The following is a 22,925-nucleotide window of genomic DNA, read 5'->3' as shown; positions in this document are numbered from 1 at the left end:
AACGGACACTGCTATGCACGCCGTACACTCTATCTTGCACATTACACGATAAATAATTTATAATTCTATTTCGTACACAAAATTTAAAAGAATATATTTGTCCTTGTACTCAAATAATTCGCATGTACGGTACATCTTCGAATGCACAGAAGGCACTACCTGTGAAGATAGTTGAATTAGATGATTTTCGTGTTTCTGTAGCCCTTTTTTCTTACCTCTGTGTCGTTGATGTACGACGTATTCCTTCAGAGTTGAGAATAATTCATGGTATACACGAATTGTGGTTCAGATGCATATTTATTTTAATACGTTTTCCAATTCTATGAAATTTATTACCTGCAGACGAAGTCCTTCCTATATAACAACAGAAGTATCTGTTAAATTCGGCCGGCCGCGGTGGTCTCGCGGTTGAGGCGCTCAGTCCGGAACCGCGCGACTGCTACGGTCGCCGGTTCGAATCCTGCCTCGGCCATGGATGTGTGTGATGTCCTTAGGTTAGTTAGGTTTAAGTAGTTCTAAGTTCTAGGGGACTGATGACCACAGAAGTTAAGTCCCATAGTGCTCAGAGCCATTTAAACCATTTGTTAAATTCGACGACAGGAAGTGTTTATCATAAGAGGCGGTAAAGTAGTTATAACAAGGTATTTCACTGGTCTGCTCAGCATCGAAAGTGTCTTTATGCCTTATATGGAACTGAGTATCTGAGGGATATCGTTTCGAATCTTATTAAATGCACAGATCATAATTTTACAGGAAGCGAAAAAAACATTTCGCTTCCTAACCAAATGAAATATTTCAGTATTCCCGAAGGCAGGGCCTAGATACTCACTTTATGTTCCAGAATTAATCACGATTGAAGTAATTTACCAATGCATTTTAACTTGTAATTTTAATTTTTAGATTGCGCTTAATACATTCTGGACCAATTCACCTTTTTGATCCAATTATGTTTACACATAATTTGGTTTGAAACGTTCATTTCAATTTTTGTTGATTTTAATGCTGGACAAAACCCAGTACACAAGAAAATGAAGTTCTTAAGATATTGTTGACGATAATCGATATGTTACATTATAGCGCTTAGCCAGTCTTCATCGGGGCAGGATCAGGAGCCATACTATTATTATTCTACAATAATGAGTTACTCAGCTGTTAACTGCAGAATGAGAACGACACCTCAAGAACAGTGTAACAAATAACGCTTTAGTAGCAGTATCACCAATGACACTGTAACCTACCTCATACGACAGAACAACGAAATTTCGACTGCGCTCCCCTACACAATGCTTTCCAGTTCTGCGTGGTTTTGGAGAAATAACTTTCATCATATAATGGAGTCTGCGATCTTGCCCCACTTTGTTCGGTATGCTGTAAACTTTATTTTTTACTTTCCCCAGGCAGAATACTGGAATGCTTCCACAAATGGATCTGCCGTCTTTGTGATTACAAAGTGGGTCAAAATTACTTAAATGTGGATCTCGGCTGAAGTACCTAAAGCAAAATATGTCTCCCCACGTCATAATTACCCATAGTAATGTTACAGAGAGTGAAGCAACTGGAATCACTCAATAGAGGAAAGTCCACTGGACCTGACGGGATACCAATTCGATTCTACACAGAGTACGCGAAAGAACTTGCCCCCCCTTCTAACAGCCGTGTACCGCAAGTCTCTAGAGGAACGGAGGGTTCCAAATGATTGGAAAAGAGCACAGATAGTCCCAGTCTTCAAGAAGGGTCGTCGAGCAGATGCGCAAAACTATAGACCTGTATCTCTGACGTCGATCTCTTGTAGAATTTTAAAACATGTTTTTTGCTCGCGTATCATGTCATTTCTGGAAACCCAGAATCTACTATGTAGGAATCAACATGGATTCCGGAAACAGCGATTGTGTGAGACCCAACTCGCTTTATTTGTTCATGAGACCCAGAAAATATTAGATACAGGCGTTCGATACAGTTCCGCACTGTCGCCTGATAAACAAAGTAAGAGCCTACGGAATATCAGACCAGCTGTGTGGCTGGATTGAAGAGTTTTTAGCAAACAGAACACAGCATGTTGTTATCAATGGAGAGACGTCTACAGACGTTAAAGTAACCTCTGGCGTGCCGCAGGGGAGTGTTATGGGACCATTGCTTTTCACAATATATATAAATGACCTAGTAGATAGTGTCGGAAGTTCCATGCGGCTTTTCGCGGATGATGCTGTAGTATACAGAGATTTTGCAGCATTAGAAAATTGTAGCGAAATGCAGGAAGATCTGCAGCGGATAGGCACTTGGTGCAGGGAGTGGAAACTGACCCTTAACATAGACAAATGTAATGTATTGCGAATACATAGAAAGAAGGATCCTTTATCGTATGATTATATGATAGCGGAACAAACACTGGTAGCAGTTACTTCTGTAAAATATCTGGGAGTATGCGTGCGGAACGATTTGAAGTGGAATGATCATACAAAATTAATTGTTGGTAAGGCGGGTACCAGGTTGAGATTCATTGGGAGAGTGCTTAGAAAATGTAGTCCATCAACAAAGGAGGTGGCTTACAAAACACTCGTTCGACCTATACTTGAGTATTGCTCATCAGTGTGGGATCCGTACCAGATCGGTCTGACGGAGGAGATAGAGAAGATCCAAAGAAGAGCGGCGCGTTTCGTCACAGGGTTATTTGGTAACCGTGATAGCGTTACGGAGATGTTTAATAAACTCAAGTGGCAGACTCTGCAAGAGAGGCGCTCTGCATCGCGGTGTAGCTTGCTCGCCAGGTTTCGAGAGGGTGCGTTTCTGGATGAGGTATCTAATATATTGCTTCCCCCTACTTATACCTCCCGAGGAGATCACGAATGTAAAATTAGAGAGATTAGAGCGCGCACGGAGGCTTTCAGACAGTCGTTCTTCCCGCGAACCATACGCGACTGGAACAGGAAAGGGAGGTAATGACAGTGGCACGTAAAGTGTCTCCGCCACACACCGTTGGGTGGCTTGCGGAGTATCAATGTAGATGTAGATGTAGAAAGTATAAAAACATGCATTTATGTAATCGTTCTCAAACGAATAACAAGTCAGTGTCCTGGCATTACAAATTTCACCGAAAATGACCGCTCGTAAAGTATATCAGGTGTTGTTAATTAAGCCGGCCGGGTGGCCGAGCGGTTCTAGACGCTACAGTCTGGAACCGCGCGACCGCTACGGTCGCAGGTTAGAATCCTGCCTCGGGCATGGATGTGTGTGATGTCCTTAGGTTAGTTAGGTTTAAGTAGTTCTAATTTCTAGGGGACTGATGACCTTCGAAGTTAAGTCCCATAGTGCTCAGAGCCATTTTGTTGTTAATTACCGAGCTTTCTTTACACGCGGTCTTCCGTTTTCGCAGCTCTAATTCTCATTCTACTTTCTTTCGATCGCCCTCCCACTGGTAAATAGTGGTGCATAGTGATCGAAAGCGCACAGTGATGCAATCAACATCTCATTGAGCGCTGCAAGATGAAAATAGTGCGAACAGCCAACAAAAGTGCAGGCTATTAACGAAGGCTAGGAAATATGTTTTGAACGTAATACCTTTTAAACCGTCGGCTGCGGTGTACATAATATGATTTAATTCGATTCATATTTCTCAGCACCAAATTAATATGGGAAAGATTCTAAATAACACTTATGACTCAACAGCGTTAAAGAGCATATCACAGTTGGGGTGAAAAGCATCACAATGTGTTTTGACCTCGGCTGCACTTAATGCTCTTCATTTGTCGTAAACACCTAGGGAACTTCCATAGCGGACGTCACTTGTGGTGTTATTCGAGAGTGTAACAATTCAGAAACAATTTTACGTTTATTCTTCTCCACACATAACCTACAGGCGGGAAAGGGTTTTCTGTAGGCCCAAAATCGCAAATACTTTTTGTTAATTATTAACAAAAGCCAATTATAATTTAAGATACAGACCTGAATGAAGTTATTTTGTATTTATTATGCTACAGGGACACACACACTATACATCTATACCCATCAATGTACTCAGAAATGTAGCAAGAACAATGAATCCAAGTCTAAAGTACGTGCAAGATTTACGGAAGTGGACAGTTGTGCTAAATAATGACTCTGTTTACACATCTGCGTAGGGCTGTGGTTTAGTGTTATCCTTGGCATTTCGATGCTCCATAAGGAGAAAAGTGATAAGTTACATATCACTGTCAGCTCTCAGAATACCATTAATTAATTGTGATTGGAAAATTTATATGTTGTAATGTTTCCACCAGACTCAGCGCTATAGGTCGGTAAAGAAGATTCCTTCCGTACAGACACAAGGCGACAGTCGCCTGAGGCCACTGACTGAGAAGAAAGAGGTGCTTGCTGCTCCAAGAAACAGGACCGTCATAATCGCTTGCCACCTGGGCTGGCTGCACCTATATGGTAGTTGAACCAGAGGCCGAGAAAGGTGTCACAGAGTGCCATCCAAGTTACTATACACACTGATGAACCAACACTTCATGACTTTTGACCACCGCGGAACTCGAAGCCACCTGGTGAGTCGTGGACACGTGACGTGCTAAGGGAAGGATACAAGTAGAGCAGAGTAGAAAGGGGAATCGTTATGGACAGAGCCCCAAACGGGGAAATCTACCGAGATAAGCGACTAGGACAGAGGGCAGATTGTTACGGGCCAGTACTTGGAAAGGAGCATCTCACAAACGGCGAAGTTGGTCGTCTGTTCTGGTACTACTGTACGCATCTACGGAAAATTGTTGAGAGCCCTAAAGCCATGGGTAGCTGTGAAGGTTCTGGACTTCAATATTTCATCATAGAATGTAGAGATCGTCGGCGAAATTTCGCGTTCATAGGCTATCGCAACAATCGACTGACGCGAATACCTTTGCTAACAACATGACATCACCTACAGTGCCTCTCCTTGGATCGTGACCGTGTTGTTTGGACCCCAGACCGTGGTCTGGTCAAATGAGTCCCGATTTAAGCTGGTAAGAGCTGGTGGTAGGGTCCGGGTGTGGCACAGTCTCGACGAAGTCATGGGCCCAAATTGTGAACAAGACACTGTGCAGCTGGTGGTGGATCCATAATCGTGTGTGCTGTGTTTACACTGAATTGACTGGGTCCTTTGGTCGAACAGAACTGTTCATTGACTGGAAATGGTTATCCATGGACTTCATGTTCCCAAACAACGATGCAATTTTTACAGATGAACTTCCCCATGTCACCGTGTCACAATTGTTCGCGATTGGTTTGAAGAACATTCTGAACAATTCAAGCAAATAGTTTGGTCACCCAGATCGCTCGACATGAATCCCATCGAACATTTATTAGACAGACTTTGCCATCTCACTGTACAGACACAGGTGATGGCGACAGTATTATGCGTTGGGGGACATTCACATGGGCTTCCATAGAATCTGTGATAGTTATCGAAAACGTGAACATTATTACAGACCACCTCCTCCCTTTATGACTGATGATTGCCTGACGTCGATGGCATCATCCAGTGGGATCAATGTTCATGTAGAAAGGTCAGAATCGTGCCACAGTGGTCTGTGGAGGATAATAATGAACTCACTTTGATATCTTGGCCACCATATTCGCCTCATCCGGACCTCATGGAACACAACCGTGACGCTATCGGGCACCAACTCCGCGTCCACAAATTACTGGCCAATAATTTACTGGATTCCATGGCGTATGCGTACACATTTGGTGGCACGCACCTCTAGAAACCGAGCAATGAATGCTTGCCACGTATGTTCGCTGCTGTGCTAGGTCTGGAAGTTGGAACTACACGCCATTAAGCAGATGGTCATAATGACTTGGCTCAACTGGTTCAAAATGGCTCTGAGCACTATGGGACTTAACATCTGAGGTCATCAGTCCCCTAAACTTAGAACTACTTAAACCTAACTAACCTAAGGACATCACACACATCCATGCCCGAGGCAGGATTCGAACCTGCAACCGTAGCAGCAGCGCGGTTCCGGACTGAAGCACCTAGAACCGCTAGGCCACAGCGGCCGGCTGACTTGGCTCACCAGTGCTTTTCCAGATAGGAAGCGACCTATTGTGGAGCCTGCGCGTATTCTTGAGCTGCAGCGAAAGCAGTCATTTGCAAAAATGGAGGCGCCTTTTGAAGTGAGAGGGTTGACAAATCGTCATTGACAAATCGTCACGTTCTCATGTCTCCTGACATTTATACCTCGCAGAAGACGCAACTTGTGACATGGGGTAAATTGCTTTTGTGAAAAACTTTCTTATTCGTTGTTTATGATGTTTTTACCGCGACAAATTTGGGCGATACGCAGTAGTTATGAAAGCTATAAAATAATTGCATTTACAGATAGAAGGATGTGAGCTGCCAATCGAAATCATGAACACACCAACAGCGAACTTTGCAGACCACTACTAGAGATATCGTCCTAGTGTGGAACTTCAAAGAGAGGCCTAGAGTAGGGAAGTCACTACTAGAATTGAAAGCAGCTTTGAAGAAACATTTCGTAGGTTGCCCGAGACTTCGTTTCTGAGCAACGTTGCTGCTAACGCAGGGCATACAGGCCTGGCCGTGGGCGGAATACACGCACTGATCACCACATTCTGTCTACCAGAGGTCCTCCCGCTATTTCAGCTGACGACGCCATCGATTGTATACATTATATGAATGTTATCAACAAACGTCATGACATATGTTAATGTTCCGGGCTCTCATTTATCTTGACCACCCTAAATAACTGTTTGTCCAGATGCAAATTAAAAAATTTTTCAAGCAAATGCTCTTTAGCCGTCAGGGGCACATCAATCAGCATGATTGCCTTCGTTGTAGATTTGTTTTTTACAAAGATATGAACAGTTCTATGCCTTTTTAAATGGCACCCTCTATTTTTTATTCGGTATTCATTTCCTCTCCTAAAGACCTATTAAAAAATTCACAGAGTACCATTCACTGAAACACAACGTTATTAATTTTATATATATATATATATATATATATATATATATATATATATATATATATATATATAGAGAGAGAGAGAGAGAGAGAGAGAGAGAGAGAGAGAGAACCAGAGCATTTTCATATATTTGCTGCCGGGCTGCTATCATGATTACATGCCCATCATCAGTGGCATCTTACTCTTTCGTCGATAACATTCACATAATTATCTGATTATATGGCAGTGAAAACCAACTCATAAATGCAGATATTGTGTAGCTGTTAACAGCGATGTACAAATTATCACTGTCATACAGCTTGATAATTACATAAATTTTATTGGCAAATGTTAGCATAAGCTAATATGGAACCCAATGACTGCGAGGTCGCGAAAGGCCACTGATGTTTATGACATTCGACGCCCTACATATTGTCTACCATGCAACCACAATATTGGCTGCTAATGGCAAGAGGGGGCGGGAGTGGAGGTATGAGCAGTCCATGAGGCTACGAAGTGTAAATGTTCAAATGTGTGAATTCTTAAGGGACCAAACTACTGAGGTCATCGCTCCCTACACTTACACACTACTTAAACTAACTTATGCTAAGAACAACATAACACACCCATGCCCGAGGGAGACTTGAACCTCCGGCGCAGCCCATGACGTGACGCCTCAAACCACGCGGCCTTACGAAGCGTAGTGTAACTGCTTGGTTGACGAGTAACTCACAAAAGCGCTAATAGTGCTAGTAATATTGATACTAGGCAGAATAACGACGTCTATAAACAAAGCAAAAATTTGCATTATATCTACAATAACAGCTGCCGAAGGTGACATTTCGTTAGAAAGGAAACGAAGTAATTTCGTAGAGTGAGAAACAAGTGGCAGATGCAATACTAGCGTTTCTGTAAGGTAAGTCGCTGGAATATGTGGTCAGTGAACACGAGGATTATAATGATGATAATACGTGCTTAGTAAATGAAAATGATACTGAAACGGGTGTCGATCCATGTAGTTCATCATCTTGTCCGACAGGGAGCGAGGAATCCCGTCTTCAGTGAAACTTAGTAATGAACAACCGTTGTCCAAGGAGCGGGTACTAAACATAATTACGTACATAGAATATCATCTGCAGCATAGGAAATAAAATATGAACAGATTTTCAATAACTCCGCAGCATTATGACCGTATAGTGCTTAAGAAAAACTATAGATGTTCGAGGGAGGACAAGGCACACATGCTGTAGAAACCGGTGTTTGCGAGTTTCAGGAATGCTCGATACAATTTACAGAATGTGCATGGTAGTCACCTACTACATCATGAACATCAAATTGCGCGCGACGTAAATTACAGTGATTTCAAGGGAAGCGGCGGATGTTTGAATAACTTCAAACAGTGCTACAGGACTGGAAGATGTAAGGTAAAGAAATTTAAAACATAGTGTCAACTTGACGATGCACAGCAAAACGCGGAATCGGCCCGAAAATTCGTATAGGAGATAAACTTACCCATCGTTCAATAAGGAATTTCTTTTCAAGTCCGACCAGTCTGGATCTGAAGAGGAAGCGCATATGAAAGGAACACTGGAAACTAGAAGCACCACGATAGTTGTACCAAGACATGCTACCATCAATGCCTTAACGCATTCGTATACAATCATGCCGACTGTTAGTCAGGATGGTAAATTGGCTGGAGAGTTATTTATTGTGCTGCGAAAAGTTAGAGGTGCTCTGCCCCCTACGATTCTTTCTTGTGTGCGTGATCTTGCAAGGGCAGAAGGGAATATTTACGACAAAGCAAGCAAGAGCGGGAAAATGGGCGTAAGAGATCTGCAACTATGGTATCAGTACTGATTTTGGCCAATATCTGGTCAAAATAACTTGCTTTTGCTTGATTCCTGGTCTGCATATAAAATTTCACTCCTTTAGAGCAAACTATGCCTCCTGAAAAGTGTGACATTGCAGTTCATATCACCTGGAACCTCTTGACAAATTCAGCATCTGGATGTTTGTTTTTACCGTGCCTATGAAATGTACAAGGGAGAGTCAAATGAAAACCTTAAATATTTTTCAAAAATATTATTTATTGTGCAGAAGTGGTACAAAACTGTATCACTTTTCAACATAATCTCCCCCATGCTCAATGCAAGTCTTCCAGCGCTTACAAAACGCATAAATTCCTTTAGAAAAAAATTCTTTTGGTAATCCGCGAACCACTCATGCACCGCGTGGCGTACCTCTTCATCAGAACGGAACTTCTTTCCTCCCATTGCGTCTTTGAGTGGTTCAAACATATGGAAATCATTTGGGGTAAGGTCTGGTGAGTATGGTGGATGAGGAAGACACTCAAAATGCAGGTCTGTGATTGTTGCAACTGTTGTACGGGCAGTGTAGGGCCTTGCATTGTCATGTTGCAAAAGGACACCTGCTGACACGTCGCTTTGATTTGATTGCAGTCCACAGCTGATTTTTTAGGAGATCTGTGTATGATGCACTGGTGACAGTGGTCCATCTAGGCATGTAATGCTCCAAAACGACGTCTTTTTCGTCCCAAAAGAGAGTCAGCATAACCTTCCCTGCTGATGGTTCTGTTCGAAACTTCTTTGGTTTTGGTGATGAGGAATGGTGCTGTTCCTTGCTCGCTCTCTTCGTTTCCGGTTGGTGGAAGTGAGTCCAGGTTTCGTGCCCAGTAACGATATTTGTAAAGAAGGCATCACCTTCTCGCTCAAAGCGCCGAAGAAGATCTTCACAAGCATCAACACGTCGTTCTCTCATTTCAGGAGTCAGCTATCGTGGCATCCATCTTGCAGACACTTTGTGAAACTGGAGCACGTCATGTACAATGTGGTGTGCTGACCCATGACTAATCTGTAAACATGCTGCAATGTCAATCAGTGTCACTCAGCGGTTTCCTTCACTATGGCTTCAACTGCTGCAGTGTTCTGTGGAGTCACAACTCGTTGTGCCTGAGCTGGACGAGGAGCATCTTCCACTGAAGTCACACCATTTGCGAACTTCCTGCTCCATTCGTAGACTTGCTGCTGTGACAAACATGCGTCACCGTATTGAAGCTTCACTACGCAAAAAGCGAATAACAGAACCCTGTTCTTCCCTGGTGCAAGACGCAAGTGGGGCGGCCATCTTTACACTGATACTGCGACGGTATGTGCGCATGTGCACTATGCTGCCAAATACAGGCCATTCTTCAAGCTTACAGGATAACGGCGCGAAATTTCGATTTATTATTACTAATTTAAGGTTTTCATTTGACTCACCCTCGTATTATTGCACTATCTGCAGCTACGCCTTAAAGGATAGCCAATTTACTATAAGCTCCACGGCAGACTCTTTCGCATTCGCTTGCATGCCATCAACATTCATCAGTTCTCATCACCCCGTTACACCAATATGATCCTATGTGCATTCCTTAAGAGTGGAAACCTAATTAAACGTCCTGCACGGTTTGTAACTCCCAAGGATTTCCCTTCGTACTTGATGATGCGAACCTTTGTAATCACTGTGGAGCGCCATTTTTCATACGGTATTGAATGAATGTCGACAGTGTTCAAATGGCTCTGAGCACTATGGGACTTAACTTCTGAGGTCATCAGTCCCCTAGAACTTAGAACTACTTAAACCTAACTAACCTAAGGACATCACACACATCCATGCCCGAGGCAGGATTCGAACCTGCGACCGTAGCGGCCGCGCGGTTCCAGACTGTAGCGCCTAGAACCGCTCGGCCACCCCCGGCCGGTAATGTCGACAGTGTCCATTTTGTGAAATGTAATACGTATATCCCGTAGATGGTTGATCCCTGCACCTCCCAGACAATCATTTTCTGTCGGCCTCCTGATACACGTGGCGTGTTATTAGCGGCAAATATTTCTCTTCTCGTAATTGTTAACGCAACACTTTCAAATGGGCCTTACTAAAGATTGAACTTACGACGTGGAACTCAAGGGGGTCCTTGTTAGACGCCATTAGATAAAAGACGCCGCTGACGATAGGATGTCCACCAATAAATAAACATACTCTCTTTTTGGGAAGCTTATATAAATATTATAGTTTCTTCAGTATTTGCAAACTGCAGAGCACCACATTTACACAGGACATCCTGTTCGTCTCTGAGTGGCAATAACTGAACACTCTGTTAACGGCTCTGGCAGATATGAATTGATATAAAGGGGATATTGTTCAAATGGTTCAAATGGCTCTGAGCACTATGGGACTTAACTTTTGAGGACATCAGTGCCCTAGAACTTAGAACTACTTAAACCTAACTAACCTAAGGACATCACACATATGCATATCCGAGGCACGATGCGAACCTGCAACCGTAGCGGTCGCGCGGTTCCAGACTAAAGCGCCTAGAACCGCTCGGCCACATCAACCGGCGGGATATTATTATTTCATTGTTTCATTAGTAACGATGGAAAGATGTCGACTATTTTTTAACAGTGATTTATAAATTGTAACCGAAGTTGATACCCCTAATCCAGATAACTTTTAATGACAATAAATGATTATAACGTGATACACACTCTCAGAAATTGAAAGAGATAGCATTATGAACAGCTACACCGAACGCTACCAAACTGGTATTCCAGCAATTCTGCGCCTGTCGGATACGTTTGTTGAAATGTAATATTTATGCGAGCTGATGTTCATTCAGTATTTCAGTGTACAAAAAAAGGCATTTCTAGAGGCGAAGAATGGTGTGAGGACATAGTGGCTGTTAGGTGTGTGTATCGTTAACAGAAGTCTTCAGCTGATTGTCACAACAAGGCAAGGCCAAAAGACGTGCATGAGCAGCCTTTCGGCGCCTTTCATACTTTGAGGAAGGTCGAATCATTGACACGAGGGACATGGGAGCACCATACTGACGATGACAGATAACTGGCTGTAGTAGAATGACTGCAAAACGATTGGTGACGAGATGGACTCAGGACAACGGGTCTTTCCAGGACTGCACCACGAATAGGTCGTAGCATTACTCAACTGGCACTTAAGAATAGACGGATGACAAATCCTGGCAGAGGTCTGAGGCAGAATGTCACCACAAGCCATCGGAAACAAATTACTGGAAGCCCGCTTCAGAGATCGAGTTGCCATGCGTCACCTAAAGATGATAGCACGTCACAGGCATGGTGTAGAGCCATAATCAAGTAGAACACTGAGTGGCATTCGTTTCTCGACGTGTCTCGCTCCTGTTTGTGACTGTCAAGATCAACACCAACTTGTCCAGTGACTGCCTGTGAAGCGTCATAGGAAGCAGCGATTCTCCAGACCTACACCTCTGCAACTTCTGGAATCATGCTGTAGGGAAATACTGGATTTGGCAACACGACTGATTGAGTAATTGTTGAATGGAGGTCGTGTGTTCGCCATTAAGAGTCAATAGCGGTATTCCTTATTGACATAACCCTCATGAACAGACTAGTCAATGACACATTTCAAGATGATAATGCAAACCCTACACGGCAGATCATAACGTAGTGTACTAACCCATGACTAATCTGTAAACATGGTGCAATGTCATTCAGTGTCACTCGGCGGTTTTCTTCACTATGGCTTCAACTGCTGCAATGTTCTGTGTGATACATAGACTGATTCTTGACTGGCCTGCCCTGACTCCTGATTTGTCACCCACAGAACATACCTTGTATGTGTCACGAAGACGTATACTTTCATACTAGTCTCCAGCCTGCAATCATCGGTACCCGACAAAGCGTCCTTTTCAGACATTGCAACAAATTCCTGAGGATGACATTCGGAGGCTTCTTTCTTCCTTGCCACAACGAACACAATCATGTACTGACATACACCTTATACCGACGCTGATAATGGACGTAATTTCTGAATGGAACGAAAATTAAATAATTTGATACCCATCGTACGATGAACGTCTCCACAGAGGTTGATAAATAACCATCGGCGCTCCGTGGCGTGACAGTTCCCATTTCCGTCAGTGTAGAACTTCTATGAAAACGATAGTAGTATGCGTTAGGAAAGGTATGGTGACACAGTTAAAAAAAAAAAATGGTTCAAATGGCTCTGAGCACTATAGGACTTAACATCCGTGGTCATCAGTCCCCTAGAACTTAGAACTACTTAAACCTAACTAACCTAAGGACATCACACACATCCATGCCCGAGCCAGGATTCGAACCGCGACCGTAGCAGTCGCGCGGTTCCGGACTGCGCCCCTAGAACCGCTAGACCACCGCGGCCGGCGGTGACACAGTTCACCAGAATTAAATTCGCTGAAATAAAGTAAATAAATTGAGGGTATTAATTAATTTAAAAAGAGAGCTCCGCTTCAGTTGTATTAATAATTTATTCAAACCACGAGCGGTTGCGCCCGTCAGTGAAAGGGCTCCAGATCATTGGACTGGAAGGGGAGGGCAATGTCCGCCGTCGGGCAGCCGCAGTGTATGAATGACAACAGCGACCAAGTGGAGGGCCACGCCTGAATCTCGTGACACAACGCAGAGCAGGCGTCAGCGGTGTTCGCCTTTCTTGTGTCATATGTCATATATGTGTATTTCAGTTTTGAAAGTTTTTTATAAACAAATAAAGAGTCTAACTCTTTTTTATTTTACAAAACCTGGCAACCATAGTGGGAACAGATCCACTTGTGGGACGAATCTGGTGGAGTGGCAGCATTTTACCACAAACCCAAGGAAGTTACCATCTACGTAAACATTGAAATCAAAGACATCAGTTCAGTAACACAGTAACCACGATGTTTTTCATTTACTGTGACGGTTGAAAATTCATACCAGACCGAGATTCGTTTATTAGTGCCATGGAGCGAGGGACTATCAGCGGACGTTCTCCACTGTCAGTTTTACGGAGCAGGCTTCATCACACAGTTCCTTTCTGCATTCTTAGTTTGGGTTCTTACTATCTGCTACATACTTATTCCGTATTTGCTCTATTTTACGGTCAAGTATTGCGACTACTTACCCGCAGACTGTCCGTGACCTGAGGGAATACGAAATCCGAGGGCGTCAGGAGGATCTTGTATGGTCCTTTGGACATCCGCTTCTTCAGCAGTTGCTTTCTGAAACCATCATTAAAAATTTTATGTTATACGTAGAGTTATAAACAACTTTCTGGATGTTTGTGCAATACATTGTAATTCATAAGAATGTTAATCTTACAAAAAAAGCAATACATTTTCCTAAACTTTCTAGTACATGGAAGATAAAATTATTTAAGAAGGAAGATACAGAGATATTATTTCTCATATGTGCACGAAATATCAATGTAGTCAACAGACAAGATCTGTAATATAGCAAAAACAGCATTATCTTCTCGGAATTTTTTTCAGGAAGAGGATGTACTTATACAAAGAATGAGGCAGCTGACGAAACATGCGTGTTATCAGCGAATAGTAAATAACATAACCATTTAGGGTAAAGGGATCAACTTTTTGGCGACAACCGTGGAACAGTATTGTGAGCTATTAACAGATGGCTTTTCAGAGGTCGACAGCTAGCCGATTTGACTCGGCATTATTGGTCCCATAACCCCGGTTATTGTTCAATATTTTCATGTTGGGCGCATAGCAGGCTTGGAAGCCCTAAAAGACGATGTCGTGCATACCACTCACAGTGGCCCTTAGACAAACAGTTCTCAAGGGAAAGATCCCCGTAATAAGACGTCTATTGCGCTTGCGATGGCCTCTTTGGATGGCTGCAGCATGTGTAAGCAACCCGTGACCATTAAATTAAGCAAAAATATCAGAGCGCCAGGGAGATGCGAGACCTATTGAAGACCACGAAGAATGCCGTAAATGCTCACTTGACGCTTACCTAAGAGACAACCTCCACTCCTTCCAAACTGTGTAGGCGTACACCAGAAGTGGTTTAAATTAAGAGATATAGCATCGACGTCAGCTTAAGATTCATAGCAAGTTAATAAGAAATCGAACTGATCCTAATGATACGTAAAAAGGACAAAACACTGTTGCAGAAGCACCGAAGTGAGCATGCTAAATTTAAAAGAACAGATATTCTCCAAGATTGGCGATGTTATACTGAACCTCGAATATTAGCTCGGACTTCAACATGTGATTCTTAATAGTTTCCACAACGAAATTCTGTCTGGAAATCTGGCAGGCAACCCGAAGAGATTTTGGTCGTATGTAAAGCACACCAGCGCGAAGACATAATCAATACCTTCACTGCCCGACAGCAATGGTTATGTTACCAATGACAGCGTCACTAACGCGAAGTTATTAAAAACAGTTTTCGGAAATTCCTTCGCCAGAGAAGAGGAAGTAAATATCCCAGAATTCCAATTAAGAACAGCTGCCTAGATGAGTAATTTAGAAACAGACAACGTCGGCGTAGAGAAGCAGCTCCAATCGGTTAATAAAGGCAAGTCTTCCGGTCCAGATTCTATGCCAATTATGTTCCTTTCGGAGTATGCTGATAAAATAGCTCCATACTTAATCATCACATACATCTGCTCGCCTCACGAAGGATGCATACCTAAAGATTGGGAAGTTGCACAGGTCAAAGCAGTACTCAAGAAAGGAAATGCAGTAATCCACTGAATTACAGACCAGTATCACTAACGTCGATTTGCGGTAGAGTTTTGGAACGTATACTGTGTTTGAACATTATGAACTACATGGAAGAAAACGATCTCGTTACACACTGCGTGGACTCAGAAAATATTGTTGTTGTGAAACACAACTCGATCATTATTCGCACGAAGTAACGAGTGCTATCGACAGTGGATCTCAATTTGATTCCATATTTCTAGGTTTCCAGAAGGCTTTTGATACAAGTCCTCAGAAACTGATTCTGAATAAAATGAGCGGCTATGGAGTATCGTCTCGGCTGTGCGACTCGGTTCATAATGTCCTGTTAGAGAGGTCACATTTCTTATAAATCGACGGGAAGTCATCGAGCATATCTAGCGTTCCCCAAGGAAGTGTTATAGCCGATCTGCTGTTCTTGATCTACATAAATAATTTAGCAGACAATCTGAGCAGCCTCCGTAGATGTTTCGCAGATGATGCTGTCATTTACCGTCGGGTAAAGTGATCAGAAGATCAAAAAAAATTGCAAAATGATATAGACAAGATAACTCTATGGTGCGGAAAGTGACAATTGACTCTCAATAGCGAAAACTGTCGAGTTATCCACATGAGTACTAAAAGGAATTCATTAAATTTCGTTTACACGATAAACCATACAAATGTAAAAGTTGTCAATTCAATTAAATACTTGAAAGGCGAACCAAAGACTACGTTTTATTGACAGAAGACTTAGAATATACAACAGGTCCGCAAAACAGACTGCCTACATTACGCTTGTCGGCCTCCTCTGGAGTGCTGCAGCGCAGTATGCTATCCGTACCAAATGGAACTGAAGAGCGTCGAAAAAGTTCAAATAAGGGCAGCTCGTTTTCTGCTACGGCGGAACAGGGGGAAGATTGTTGGGGTGGCAATAAGTAGGCATTGGCGTTTTTCGTCGCGGCGAGATCTTTTCATGAAAGTTTTCTCTGCCGAGTAATAAAATACAGTGTGTGCGTAATTAAAGTTCCAATTTCAAAACACTGTAGAAAGAGAACCACTGCTCAGAATGAAGGAAAATTTGAGCATATTATTGATGCAGGAAGAAACGTCATGGTACAAAAAAATTTGATGAAAATTTGACCAACAGATGACGCTGTAAGCATCAGAATGTGCATGCCAATAAACGCGCGGCACACAGGTGTTCCTGGTAAAATGGTAAAATGTCTGCTAAGGACCTGCGGAAAATGATTACAAAATTCAAAAAACAGGTCCTTTTGACGTGCAATGTGGCAGAGGGAGGAAAGCGGCCGATTCAACGTATGTCGAAGATGTGGGCACAATATTGCAGAAGCGATCGAGCGGTGATGTACAAACATGCAGTGCACAGCGGATTGCCTGAACGTAGGACATGCCTGCGAGCACCGTGTATAAAATTATACGAAACATCCTGGATTGCTATCCACACAAAATCACCCATGTCAGGAGTTACTTCCTGCTGACCTACCAGCAAGGAAAGTGCTTACCGTTGAATTTCTTGTTCGTATGAAAGCGGACAATGAATGACCATGGAACATTCTATGGACAAACGAAGCCCATTTGCATCTCCAAGGACACGTGAATAGACAAAACTGCACAATATGGACAACGTAGAATCCGCACCGATACCACTTCGTCACTGTGTGGTACGGGTTGACTGCATCTTTTATGGTATGGCCATATTTTTACGAGGAGATGAGGCTTCGATACGTTTGAACAGCGTGGATATGAGGGTAAGAACATTTTTATGCTCATCCCCACATTGCACAGCCAGTGCATCGGCTGCTGCAGATGCACTTCAGAAATGCTGGAATTAGCAGCCGTCATTTCTCTACAACCTCACGTTCAGATCACCTGATCTTAATCCGTGTGACTTCTGGCTGTGACGTTAGTGCTCCAGTTACGAATTGAAGGCACGTATTGCGCAACGCATTCTCGAAGTGACCCCCGAGACACTCCGATCTGTTTTGGAACATCCTCTTCCCCGATTTCAGCTTGTGGCAGAAAACGGTGGACACCATATTTAACAAGTCTTGCGTAAGCCCCACGATGGAAAACGATGTCACTTTGTTTTTTACGCTGTTTTTGACCTCAGGACAGTTAAAAAAGATTTTTCCCATCCGCTTTGGTTCGACCTTGCCGTAGTGGTTGGGGTTACCTAACTAACAGTGCCATACCTAACTAACAGTGCCAACACTGTTGACGAACTTGTGCAGCAATGTACGTCGAAGAGTACAGATGGTGGGATGTGAAACTCATACCATAGCCGTCGTATTGCGATTCGTCTCTCATTTGTAGGCGATCCCATTTCAGTTAAGACGATTACAGCGCCATCTATTGGAAAAATTTTCGTTACTTGTGTTTTTGTTCCATGACGTTTCCTCCTGCGCCAATAATATGCTGTTTAAAGTTGACGTCGTTGTAAACAATATTTCTCTTTCTAGAACATTTTGACACTGGAATTTTAATTATGGACACCTTATATTTTGTTGACGCCGACATACATAGGGAGAAATGATCATTGAAATAAAGTAAGAGAGACCAGACCCCGCCTGGTGCCTGTTTTTCCCGTGTGTTTTCTGAGAGTGGAACGGTAGAGCAATAATCTGAAGGTTGTTCGATTAACCCCTTGCCAGGTAGAGTATTCATGTAGATGTAGCTGTAGATGTAGATGTTCTGCACGACGCGTTTACCAACTTTACTGTGAGAACGGTGCACTGGGCGGACCGCTTAGCACTCGCTTACCTGAGCATGGACGTTATATGCAAATGGGGCCACAGCGTACATTACCAACAGCCAAACTTCACCTGGACTGTGGCCGAGCTACCAACGTTCAAGAAGACTGTGCGTTTGATCTGGGATGTAACAGCGGGAAACAGGAGAGGCTACTGGGCTAAATAATCACTCCTCTGCAGGAACAGGCACGAAAGCTACAAGTTGCCGACGGCCTGGTTGGCGTTGAACTCAGTCCAGCGCGCCGCATGTGTTCGCCACTCAGTGGTTTCCACAGTATAAACAAGCGACCACGGGAGAATGCTTTACGGCACCGATGTCTCTGCCAATAGCCAGCTAGAGAAGCACACATCTACCGCAGGCATCTTGACTTTGAAATGTACATTGGTATTGCAGTATAATGACATCGATTTTCACGTGATAACGAAATAGGATGATACATAGGGGAGACCATCATCAGAATCTAGTTGTTTCGTCGCTCTGCAGAGTCCCATAGCAAAGGCTGGTGTAACGACAGTTTTGTTCCACAGCGTTACAAACCGACTCGGCATTATGCAGGGTGGATCACTTACATCTTGCACTGCAAATGTTGCTGAAATGTAAAATGTTGTTGACGTGGGTTCTTCTGAGAATGGGTTGGTTGTCAGGGGCTTGTATTGTTAACCAATAAATAATTATGAAGGGTATTTGCGGTGCAGAATACACTTTTTAAAATAGAACACTGCCAATTGACACTAACGGATTAAAAATGGGGTAAATTAAAACGTTAGTGGTATTTGTGCCGGATTCTAGTGCAAGTCATTTACGAGATATCGTATTTTGAAAACGGTTCCACATTGACACCTGTACAATATCTGTGGAAGCACACATTAACTAACAACACAAGTGCATACACCAGCTATGTGGACTCTGACCAGGCCAGCCGCTGTAGCCGAGTGGTTCTAGGCGCTACAGTCCGGAACCGCTCGACTGCTACGGTCGCAGATTCGAATCCTGCCTCGGGCATGGATGTGTGTGATGTCCTTAGGTTAGTTAGGTTTAAGTAGTTCTAAGTGTAGGGGACTGATGACCTCAGAAGTTATGTCCCATAGTGCTCAGAGCCATTTGAACCATTTGACTCTGATCAATCTCGAGACAATTGACCATCAGAGGTTATGTTCGAAATTACCACCGGCAGCGGCAGTACACGCCTCCAGTGGGTATGGAACGACTGCTGCACACGTCCTAGCATTCTAGTGGAGTTATCCGACCAGGCTGCAGTAATACATTGTTGCGTATCATCGGGTGTAGTTAGTATGTCCTTGCAGACAGTGTCTTTCAGCTTTCCCCACAAAAAAAGTCTTCGGGCATCAAATACGGGGAACGGGCCGGCCAAGGTACGGGTCCTCTGCGTCCAATCCAACGATTTGGAAACAGTTCGTGAAGACATGCTGTAGTACTTCGTGCAATGTAATCTGGACAGCCATCATGTTGGTACTACAGGTTCCCCCTAGTCTACAGAGTAACATCTTCTAGCAGCCGTGGAAGATGTTCTGTCAGAGGCTACGATATTTGTGAGCGTTCAGTGTTCGTTCTTTGAAAAACTGGCCCATGAGCTGTTGGCTCACTGTCCTACACAACACGTTTACACTCCATATACGCTGACGTTCCACCTGTCGAAGCCAACGGGGATTGTCAACAGACGAATAGTGCGTGTTTCGGCGATTTACTCGGCCTTGATTCGTAAATGTGCGTTCGTTACTAAACAAGATACGTGATAATCTGGAGTATCCGGTCTTAATGCCTATGTACAGAAGTTACCACAATTCTCATAATCTATTCCATGCAGCTCTTGATGGACAGAAATGTGATAGGGGTGGAACCTATGTCGATGGAGAATGTGTAGGGCACTCGCCTGACAACTACGCAGGCTGAATGGCACAAACAAGTGTCCGTGCAAAACTTTTCAGATTCGTTACTTCGTAAACGACTTGCTCCAGACTCCCACAATAAACACCACTGAAATTCTAGTTTGCACTACTTTTAGTTTGTTAAGTCAACAGACATTGATCCATTTAAAAAGTGTATCTTTGCACAAAAAGTACACTTTCTAAGTATTATTACGATCTGTTTCTTGGCTAACAATATGAGTCCCTGATTACCAATCCATTTAGTAAAAACCGCACATCAATAGCATTTTCTATTTCCGCATTATTTGCGTAGCTAGTTTTACGTGATTCACACTGTACTACATTTAGTATTATTACATTTACATAGTTATGTTTCTTTTCTGCAAGTGTATATGTCCCGTACAGATCAGAAGTTTGTGGAATACGTGTTTTGATATAAGTATACGCGAAAGTCTTTATAGGACGTACACATCTGGCAAAAATGTCGCGCATTCACACCTTCGGAGTCAGTTGCGATACGAAAATCAAATCACGATGTCCCTAGAAATTGCTCTCTCTGTGTTTGATTTGTACCTAATCAAATTAATATTATTAAAAAAGAAAAAAGTACACGTAAACATTACTGGAGGAGAAACCTATTTTCGAGAGGCATTGCTGTTAATCTTCTCGAAAAATTAGAATTACGAAAATTATTTTAAGAGCCTGCCCTGCCAGATTTACAGAGAAAAAGTATCAAAAGATTCCACAGAATTTAAGGAAATCATTCAACCCGCGGTCAGACTAGCTGTCACACTTCGGTTTCTTGGCTTTAAAATGCAAGACAAGCCATATGAAGTATCGATCCAGAAACCTATGAACCCATAATTGGTTCTGAGCACTATGGGACTTAACATCTATGGTCATCAGTCCCCTAGAATTTAGAACTACTTAAACTTAACTAACCTAAGGACATCACACAACACCCAGTCATCACGAGGCAGAGAAAATCCCTGACCTCGCCGGGAATCGAACCCGGGAACCCGGGCGTGGGAAGAACCCATAATTGCTTCGGTCTAATGTTTTCTGAAGTTAAGTACATTTTCATCGACAGTAAGCCTGCATTTTATTTTAATAATAACTTTTGATTAAAAAAAATACCATACTGTATAAATTGTAAAATAACATAGAATGTTCTTACCTCACTGAGAGTCTGTCTATATTCATCAACTTCATCGCAGTCTATAGCCGATTTCTCTGATTCCATGCGTTACAGTAAAAACTGTAGTTGGTGGTAACCAAACGAATCTAACATTTTCGGAGAACCACTTTTCTGACTCGCAGAACTTCTTCTGTTCTCTCCTGAATTCTGATTTTAATTAATTGTGTATTTTTTTCCGCGTTGTGTTGTGACATTTCGTTTTTTTGGGGTAAATGTTGTCACATTTAGTTTTTTTGGGGTAAATGTACGATAACATCCTTCCTTTTGCTTGTATTTTTATAAGCTTGGGATGCCGCATCTGAAAGCATGGCGGGGCCTGAAAATCATCACTTTCTCTCTAGTCTCCTTGGCAGGCACCTATAAACTGACTCGGAAAACATACTGACTACAAAAAGTCGCGGAACATTTCCGCCGCATGTTCACCGATTCGATGGGGAGCCAGAGACTTGCGACTTCTGTAAAGTGATAGTCTCGCAACACAAGAAAATTATCGTGGAATGGCACTGAAACCCGGTCCCGCGACTTGTGCTCTGCGACTTGGTCACCATGTATGTACGCGGCTTTAAATTTGGGGAATTTCAAGGGAGTAAAACTTTTCGAATGCAATTCGTTTACGAAATAAATCCTGCTTTACCGCTCCCGGCGTTAGGGCAACTAGTTTTCTGAAATCACTGCAATCCCTGGTATAAAATTCTCATTTTATATTTTTCATTCCTGCTAATCACAGTGCTTTGTGCCAACTGCATACCGTGTAACAAAATACTCGCATCTCTGTTGCTGGTGTACTGCATTAGTGGTTACTACACTCAGAGATAGAAACACAACAGAAATTATCGTGGAAAATGTGTCAACTTGAGAAACACACACACCCACACACAAAACATACACGCGAGTTGATTGTCAGTTCCGTCACAGCAGCTGTCGTTTGTTGGTCTTATGCCGTTTGTATTCAATTACGAATACCTTCCGGCGGCCAGCTGGTTGGCCAACAAGCAACTAATGAGCAAATAACCCGTGTAATGAGATCGGTAGCTCCCATTAACGAACCAGCCATGTGTCAACCCATGAAACAGTGACTGCTCGGTGGCTCAAAACTCCCCTGCACGACTATAAAACACTGTGGTAACAAATTGCCCTATTTATCCGACTCAGTTACAAACTTTAGTTTCTGCTGATAACACACCTGTTTAGGCATCTGCCGCTTTGTCTGTCTTCATTAACCCCCGTGTACTGATGGAAGGCTTCTGTAGTCGATATTGCAGTGATTTTAAACTACATTGTTTCGACTGAACTACTTCGGAGTCTAGGGAATTGTATGCGCCTTACCTGCAAACCTCTCCCTTAACTTTGTAATGTATTGTATTGTACGGAACTGGGGACCTAGAAACGACGGAGAGGCTTCGTCCCCGCTGTAGCCTCAGTGGTACACAACCCCACAACAGGCTACAGCAGTCCACTCACCCCTCTGCCGCCCCACACCGAACCCAGGGTTATTGTGCGGTTCGGCCCCCAGTGGACCCCTCCCCGGGAACATCTCATTCCAGGCGAATGTAACTCCAATGTGTGCGTGGTAGAGTAATTATGGTGTACGCGTACGTGGAGACAGTGTT

At 43.1% G+C, this 22,925-nt stretch overlaps 1 protein-coding gene across 1 annotated transcript in view; it reads right to left on the bottom strand.

Annotated features, from left to right (window-relative positions):
• The window catches only part of LOC124594396 (retinal guanylyl cyclase 2-like), a gene marked incomplete at its 5' end in the record, with an annotated part of 448,596 nt that extends 433,658 nt beyond the window's left edge, over nt 1-14,938 (bottom strand). The window contains 2 exons of the mRNA XM_047132764.1: nt 13,893-13,989; nt 14,910-14,938. Of these exons, the coding sequence (XP_046988720.1) occupies nt 13,893-13,989; nt 14,910-14,938 (126 nt within the window). The remainder of the gene's footprint in view (nt 1-13,892; nt 13,990-14,909) is intronic.
• Nucleotides 14,939-22,925: the final 7,987 nt, after the last annotated feature.

The sequence above is a fragment of the Schistocerca americana genome, chromosome 2, assembly GCF_021461395.2.
Source record: "Schistocerca americana isolate TAMUIC-IGC-003095 chromosome 2, iqSchAmer2.1, whole genome shotgun sequence".
Taxonomy (NCBI): Eukaryota; Metazoa; Arthropoda; class Insecta; order Orthoptera; family Acrididae; genus Schistocerca; species Schistocerca americana.
This window is presented reverse-complemented; position numbering and strand designations above follow the sequence as displayed.